Source organism: Candida jiufengensis (genome assembly GCF_024610255.1).
Source record: "Candida jiufengensis strain CBS 10846 chromosome Unknown scaffold5, whole genome shotgun sequence".
NCBI classification, from domain to species: domain Eukaryota; kingdom Fungi; phylum Ascomycota; class Pichiomycetes; order Serinales; family Debaryomycetaceae; genus Lodderomyces; species Lodderomyces jiufengensis.
In genome coordinates this window covers 222,985-231,760 of record NW_026261558.1, presented here as the reverse complement: position 1 = coordinate 231,760, position 8,776 = coordinate 222,985, and the positions used below count along the sequence as shown (strand labels likewise).

General features: G+C 25.3%; 3 protein-coding genes across 3 annotated transcripts; all 3 read right to left on the bottom strand. All coding sequences in view use genetic code 12, as the record gives it.

Moving 5' to 3' along the window:
* Positions 1–16: 16 nt before the first annotated feature.
* TSC2 (Tsc2p) lies at positions 17–4,531 on the bottom strand (the record flags this gene model as incomplete). The annotated part of the gene is made up of 1 exon (XM_051761915.1): positions 17–4,531. The coding sequence occupies one exon, from the start codon at positions 4,529–4,531 to the stop codon at positions 17–19; it is 4,515 nt and encodes a 1,504-aa protein (XP_051621073.1).
* Positions 4,532–4,908: 377 nt separating this feature from the next.
* KGF54_001534 (uncharacterized protein) lies at positions 4,909–6,276 on the bottom strand (the record flags this gene model as incomplete). The annotated part of the gene is made up of 1 exon (XM_051761914.1): positions 4,909–6,276. The coding sequence occupies one exon, from the start codon at positions 6,274–6,276 to the stop codon at positions 4,909–4,911; it is 1,368 nt and encodes a 455-aa protein (XP_051621072.1).
* A 746-nt stretch (positions 6,277–7,022) lies between these two features.
* On the bottom strand, positions 7,023–7,892 carry CBR1 (Cbr1p; the record flags this gene model as incomplete). Its single annotated transcript, XM_051761913.1, has 1 exon — positions 7,023–7,892. One exon carries the CDS (start codon positions 7,890–7,892, stop codon positions 7,023–7,025), a length of 870 nt encoding a protein of 289 aa, XP_051621071.1.
* Between the last annotated feature and the right edge of the window lie 884 nt (positions 7,893–8,776).

Here is an 8,776-nt window from a genome sequence, read left to right as displayed (position 1 = left end):
GTATATAAAATTATTATTATAAAGTATAAGAATTAAATTCAACAGAACTATATAAAGATTTTAATGAAGATTTTTCAAAATTTTCAAAATTTTCAAATTTTTCAAAATTAATTTGATTTAAATTATTAAATCCATTATATCCATTATTTTCATCATTTCCATTAAAATTATTTTCATGTAATGATAAATTTTTAAAATTTTCTAATGATTTATCATAAATTAAATGTAATTGTTTAACTCTTTGACACCAATTACTTTCAAATTTATTTGTAGTTGAGTTTAAAGAAGAATACCATACATTTGCAAATTCTGATGCTAATATTGATAGATTACGAACAATATAAGGTAATTGTTCTGAACTTATAATTTTAAAATGATTAGTTGAAAATACTGCTGGTATACCTGTTCTTCTATATGTTTTAATTTTAAAAAATTTACGTTCTTTGTTGATGGTATTTGTTATTATTGATGTTGATTTATTTAATTCAATTGTTTGTGGAGTTATTACAATATTTAAAAAATTAAATTGTGATTTAATTAAATTAAAATTAAAAGTTTCAAAACCTGAATCATCCCAGAAAATATTTACATGATTATTTCCAATATGTCTTTTTTTCAATTCTATTATTCTTTGTTGATTTGATGAAATTTCTTTTGTTGTTGTTGTGGTGGTCGAAGAAGATGAATTCAGTTGTGATATTTTTTCAATTTCTGATACTGATTCTGGTGTATGCATCATTGTTGTAATATGAAATATTACTTGAGTTAATTTATTTCTCCAATACCTTGTATATTCACCATCTAAATTATTTTCAATATCTAATCCACCACAATAAATTTCTTTTTGATTCTTTAATTTTATTAATGATCCAATTTTTTCTAAAAATTGTTGATAATCAATTGATCCTATTTTATTTAATAATACTTCATTTTCAGTTGATTGATTTTTATCTATATATATTATACCAATCTTATGGAATTCAACACTAGGAATACGATCTAATACTGATAATGCTCTTAATAATATTGAATCTTCTATTATTGGTATTGGTTTTGATGTTGAATCAAATAATTGTAATAAAAAATAATTTGGATTTATAACTTCTGTTTTATCAATTGGTGTTTCATGATTTAATTTCATAATCAATTTTGATACTCCAGTTGGTTTTCTAATTAAAATATCAGTATCTCCAGTATATACATCAGTTTCAATACTTACAACAGAACAACCAACCATCCATCTGTTTAGTATTGTTTTTTCTGAAGTAGTATCTTCATCATCTATTTTCTTTTTAGTTGTAGAATTTATAATTTTTAATGGTAAATCACTATAAGTAAATTTTGTAATAAAATCTAAAAATCCCATAGTTTGATCTGTTAAATTTTGTTGATTTTCAGAATTTTCATTATCACAACTAATGAGATTTTTAATTAAAAATGATGATATTTTTTTCCTATCATTCATTTCAATTTTAAGAAACCAACTTGATATAACATTATAAGATAACATTAATATATATTGAATCAAAATTGGTGAAACTCCATTAGTTTGAGTTGAGGGTGTTTTTTCAATTTCTGCATCAACTCCATGTTTTAAAATTACTTCTTCTAATTGATTATTGTTCTTTGACAAATTCATTTTCTCCAAATCTCGTGAATATTGTATATATTTAAATGCAATACCAAACACTCGTTTAAATTCATCTATTGTAAAATTAGAAGTTAATATTGGTAAATGAATTAATGAACTTAAAAATTCTAATGTATGAGTACTTGAATTAACTGATGTTATTTTAGTTTGTAATTTTGTTAAAATTAAAGTTAAATATTTTTTAATTGACATAGGGATTTCAAAACAACAAATAGTTAAAATATTAATACATGGAATAGAAGTTTTTTCCCAAGAACTTAATCCAAATATAAGACTATCAATAATTTGATCTTCATCTGATTTAGAAAATTTATCATGATACCCAATTAATGCAGAAAATGATCTTACAAAAGCAACTTGTAAATCAGCTTTTGTTAAATCTTCATTTGAAGGAATTTTTAAATTTTTAGGTAATTTTAATTTTAATTGATTACATATTATAGTTTTTAAATTTAATATCTCATCATTACAAGTTAAAAATAAATTCATATTTGATAATTGTGAACAAAAATGAGCCCAACAAAATGAATATAATTCCCAATCAATAAAATTTTCAAAAACGTATAAAATCAATTGAAACCATTTTTTAATATCTATGTAATAAATATCAACTCCTTCAACTTGTTCACTAGTTTGTAATTGTAAAAATTTATTTGGATTGTTTAAATGTGATTTAGGAATGTATTCAACAATCTCAGGATAATTCCATAACTGACCCGCAATTATTTTGGCGTTATCTCTTTTGAAAGCAGAAGCTAATCCATTCATATCCAGTGGTTGAGTGAAATATATATAATTTTCAGAAGTAACTCTAATTCTAATTAAAGTTTTAGCGATCACCAATAGGATTTCACCATTTGTTGTTTCATGACTTATATCAATTAAAAAATTAAAACATTTTTGTGCTCTTTCTGGTGATGATAATATAAATGATTTACATATTGATCTTGTTAGGTATTGTAAAAATAATGATGATGATGTAATGACGGTATCGGTAGTTGTATTGACTGATGTAACGTAACCTCTTGCCATTATTATTTCATTTTTTTGATGCTTTTGTTGATCTTTATATAATGGTTTTATAATTTCAATTAATTTATTGAATATTAGATTGGGAGAATTAACTAATAAATTAACTATAATTTCTTTAGCTAAAAATAATAAAATTTCTTCATTTGATTGAGTTATTGATTTTTTCAAAATATCTATTAGTATGTCGTAATTGATATCTTTTGAATCAAATATCGATATAGATGTATTGTATGCATTGAAAATAACTTGTAAACATTTTACTTTCACAGTTGAGTTTGTTGATTTATTGTAGTAAAAATTATTTAAGATTTGCAAGGAGCAATCTTTCCATAATGGATTTAATAATGAACAACTCTTATCTTCGTCGAATTGATTTAGTACAAAAATTGATGTAGTTGTAGATAAATAATTATTGAAATTTATGAAAAAATTAATCAATTTAGATTTAGGAAGTAGTAACTCATTATTCTCGTATAACTCTCTTAATGAATCAGTTAATTTTTCAATATTTGTTCTGTCTTTGTCATCGTTGATTTTAAAAGTGTTGAATAAATCAAATATGGAGTTTTCATCATAATACCAAATCTGGAAAGGGAATATTTTATCAAATGATCCAGCCACTTGATAATTGAAATTTTTGATGTAATAATCTTGATTGAAAATTGAAGTGAATAAGTTAAGTATGAGCTTGTTTAGTATTGATACGTTAAGGTTTAGTATTTTCTTGATTAGTTTTATGATTAAGAAAAAAGGAAACTCATTCCTATTGTTATCTATTAATATATTTTTAATTTGTAATTGTATAATCAAGTGGATAGCTCCGACACATGAATAAAAATCAGTTAAGTTTTGGTGGTGATGTATGTCGTAGTTGATGATACTTAGTTTATCAGTTTCTGAAATTTCTTGACATAGGAGTTTGCATATACGATCATATGAGACTTCAGTAGCTAATTGATCAATTATATCGAATGTTTTTTCAGTGAGTTTTTCATTTTTGGAATTTTTGCCATATACTATTGATGTGTATTTGACTATCTTGTTGATTTCATTGCTGGGAATATTACCATATTTTGAAACTGATATTAATAGATCCACAATTGCGAATAGTAGTGGTTCATTATTATTCACGTTGATTTTTATGATTTTTTCAATGATTTTACCCACAGAATTATCATTAATGACTCCATAATTGAACTTGAGACAATTACTAATAAAACTGAGCAAATTAATACTATAACTTAAGTTATCTTCGTTAATACTCCCATTCTCCAGAACGTTGATAATAACTTCTAATCCTTTACTCAACCAACTAATTAAATTTTTATGATCTTCAAAAATAATTAAATCATGAATATCTCTCCCATCGATAGCTAATTTTACAAGAGCATCCAAAAACAAATCAAAATTTGGATCAAACCCAGTAGTAAAAAATTGGCAATACTTATAGATATCTTGAAAGTATCTTGTTCTAGACCCTACAGAATTGTCATCTTTCTCAATACATATAATCAATAATCTTAATACTTGACTTCGTAGTATTTTATTGGTTTTAGGATCTAAAAAATTTCTTACAAGATACCATATTTCTTGAATTGAAGATAATGAATATTTCGAAACTGATTCAATTAGTTTTTCGAGCGCCTTAGATTGTTGTTGTTGTGATATATTATTTGATAGTATTTCATTAATAATTTTTTGTAAATCTTCTCCACCTCCAACAACTGTAGGATTTATAGTAACTGGTACATTTTTATGTTGTGATGATGATTTAAAAGTTTTTGTAATCGATTTAAATACACTTCCTAACCCACTTGATGAACTAAATGTAGGGTGATGTGTAGACATATAATTTAGGCTATATCATAAAGCTTAAGTGGTGAGTGAAGTCTTTTAATTGACTTTTTTAATTAATTTGGTCTGAGATAAATCCGATGTAATAAATTTTTGGTTGTGAAACTTTTTTGAAGTAAATTTTAGATGTTTAATTTTATTCAGGTTTGTGCTACTTTATTAAAAATTAATAATGAAAGATAAAATGATTTACATCTACAACACTTTAAGTCTCATTATCATTACAGTATTAGTATTATTAAAATGACTATGTCTCTAATTTATCTTTAAATACAATAGAACAAAAATCCCCTATTACAAACACACCAAACAAAACCGAATTAAACAAGCACCAAAAACATAAAATTCACTCTAAAATTTCTTTCTTTTCTTTATCCATAAATTAAATCAACAATATAACAAATTCCACCACCCCAAGTCATTTTTTGTAGTAGAACTTTTAACCATCTTGGTTTCATTTTCACAAATACTTCTCCACAATTATAACCTTCACTTTCTAATCCTATTCCCCATTTTATATTTTGCCTCACATTACAACCTCTCCAAAAATTCCACCATTTTGCTCTTTCACATGGTACTACTCTCAAGACATTTTTTCTCAAAGGACCAGTTGGACCATCGATATATTTGTATCCACCTATGAAAGAATATGTTTGTCTTGTATCATTATCAGGTAATTGTTTATCTCCCCAATGACCCTTGTAGTTGAGCCAATTATCATATGACCATTCTCTACCTATGTATTTAGGATTTGAGTTGTTTAATGCTGGAAATACATATTTACCATCGTAAGTATATCCTAAATAATTCTTTGAAGGATTCCATAATGGTCCACGATCTGTAAAATCACTTAATATATCATAAGGTAAATCATGAGGATGTTGACCAACACTTGGATAATTTGCATGAGTACCTCTAGCACTGAATATTATAGGATGTCTTTGATCAATTGTATATTTTTCAAGGTTGTGATAATAAAAAGCTCCACCACCTCCATGAGCTGACATCCATACTATAATTGGTTCACCTTTATAATAACGTACTAATGAATGTTCCCAATCACCAACATGATTACCATATGGTCCTTGACCCATTACGAATGGACCTAAATTGAATGAATAGAAATAAAACCAATAAGCATCTACCCATCCATTACCCTTATCAACAACAATTAAAGTAGCTGGTGCATTTTTAATCTCACCATTGATTAAATTTGGTTTATTCTTTATACCAGTAATCCAATCTGGATCATCATCGAAATTTGAATTTGAAGTTAAAAATAATTTTTTACTATGCTTTAATTGTGATAGTTTTTTTAAATTCATATCAGTTTCTGTACCTGGATAAGTTGTACCATTTTTGTATGTGACATGAAAATTAGTTACAAATTCTCCAATATCATAAGGTAAATATTTTTCTTCACTATATAAATAAACCATTGGTGAATAATCTATTACATATTGTGGAATCTCTCCTGGTTTTAATGTACGTTGATGTTGTTTTGGTAAACTTATTATTGGTGGTAAATCTTTATATTTCAAAGGATTGGCTAATATATTTGATATTTTGATTTCTTTGTAATCATCTTGAATTGTGCTAAGGATATAATTATTACCTTCTGATACATCAAAGTGGGGTTGTGATGGTGGTTCTTCTGGTTGTTGAAATACTTGTTCAATTCGTTGTGACAATATTAAAGTTATTACTGACGATAGGGATATTAAATAACTTGATAACATACTAGTGGTGATTCTATAAATGATTGATCCTATATAAAATGAAGTTCGTTATGCACGTGGAATAGATGTAGTAATTCTATTTTAATGATAGTATATGAACCTATACGAATTTGTTGATGATGTGTGAATGTATATGATTATCTAGTATACCGTCTTTCTTAATGCTATTGTCATATATATCTCTTCAAATCTATTGCTCTTTATTGTTCTATTGATTATTGATGAAAATTAAACTAAAAAGGTCGTAAATATTTTTTGCCTGTCATTTCTTTTTCTTTAAAATTGTTTATAAATTTTAGTTCCATAAATTATTTATTTATTATTTACTTGTTTAATTTTATTGATACAGAATTTTACATTTTTAATATAGATCGTTACTTTACAACCTCAAGTCTTGACTTTAATTTTTAATTTCATAAGAATTAAGTTAATGTTGTCAATTATTACTTTCTCTAATAATATGCCGTTAATCAAATAAGAAATCGGTTAAGAATCTAATAACCGATAAGATTAGATAAGAAAAAATATATATTTTATTTTACTTAGCGATCTCGCTTTATCACTAGAGACTAATCTTTGATAATATTAAATCAAGGAACATGTGGACTTCAATTTGTAACTTTAGTTTAGTTTATTGATGGTTCTACTATACAATTTCATTATATACTCTTTATTGATTAGTAAATTTCAGAGTAAAATTAGCCTTTCATTTAATTGTTTCATAAATTTCCCATTTCTCAACTCTTTTAAAATACAAAGACTTGATCTCCTAATTTTGAAACTGGTTTTGCTTTTTCATAACCTAAAGAAATTGCAGCTTTTTTCATTGCACTAATCATTGGTGGTGGACCACATAATAATAAATTAGTATCTTCAGATGGTGGAGGTAAATGTTTTGAAATTAATTCTGGAGTAACAAAACCAACAGAATATTTCCAATCAGAAGGAGCTTGATTTAATACATAATGAATTTTTAATCTATCAGGATGTTGTTTTGAAAACTCTTCTAATTCATTTCTTAATAAAATATCATCTTCTGTAACATTCGCATAAATTAAATGAACAACAGTTTTATCTTGAGGATTATTCATTATAGCAGTAATAATTTGATACATTGGTGCAATACCAGTACCCCCAGCAATCATTCCTAAAGTTTTTTTCATATTTGGAGTATGTGTGAAAAATCCTTTTGGACCTCTAATTTCAATAGTATCACCAATTTTTTTAGAAGCAACATGTCTTGAAATATTACCATTTTCATAAGTTTTAATTAATAAATCAAAATGACCTTGTTGATCACTTGTTGAAATTGGAGTATAAGATCTTACAACTTCTTTACCATCTATTATTGCCCCAATAGAAATATGTTGACCAATTGGTAAATTTAATAAATCAGTTGGTTTTGATAATCCAAATCTATAAATTGCAGAGTTGTGACTTACTTTTTTTATATCAATTAATGGGAATTTTTGAAATTTATCAGGAATTAATGCAAATGTTTGTTTATTTGATGTCTTTTTGGATTGTTGAAAAAAATAAAATCCAATAAATGATAAAATAATTGATGCAAGAGTTGCAAATACGACTAATGGATTTGTTTCTGTTGTATCTGACATTTTGAGTTTACTCTATAAGATGCTTTATAAAAAAAAAATGAGATTGAAAAACAATATATGAAGTTATGAACTAATTTAATTTTTCAAAAGAATGAGTTGGTTTTTGTTGAAATTTTAATTTTCTTTTTTGTCTCACTTAATTTAATATTTTAATATTTTCATATGATTTAAATATCAATGGTTAACTCCCTTTTTTAGTAGATTTTGATTATTGATCTTTAATAGAATTAATGCCCAGGAGATTAATGACCAGTTGATAAAACCGTTATTTGAACGTTGGAAAGAATTACAGACTAAACTTAATTTTGGAAATTCGCTCATTATTTATATATTAATTAATATGAATAATTTTCTCCAGATCAAAATTAAGTATGTACTTACCTAATTTGGTTAATAAGTCCTTTTTTTGCAAAAAAATATTATATTGAAATGACTTTCCCTCTTTTGTTCTCAGGACAAACAGGTCCCATCTAAAGATCAGCTCTGCGGTATCCCTCTGTATAATCTCACTATATTAATTTTTTTAAATATTAATTCACTATTAGTGACAGAGATATTAATTAAAGGTCAATTTAATGTAGACTATAATTAAGATTGAAAATGAAAAAAAAAATAAAAAGTCATAGAACATAATAAAATGACACGACACCATTTTAATTATTATCATTGAAATATTAGATAGGACGTTAGAATAAATTAATGTTGAAAACTACATCAAAACTAGATTAATAAATCAGTATATTTTAGATAGGTAATAGCAGAAATACAAAAAAACTAAATTTATATACGAAATTTTTTAGAATCCTTTTGATTAAAAAACTGGCCAGGTGATTTAATTTAAATTTTCCCATAAAATTTGATTTGATTTAGCATTATTTTGGATT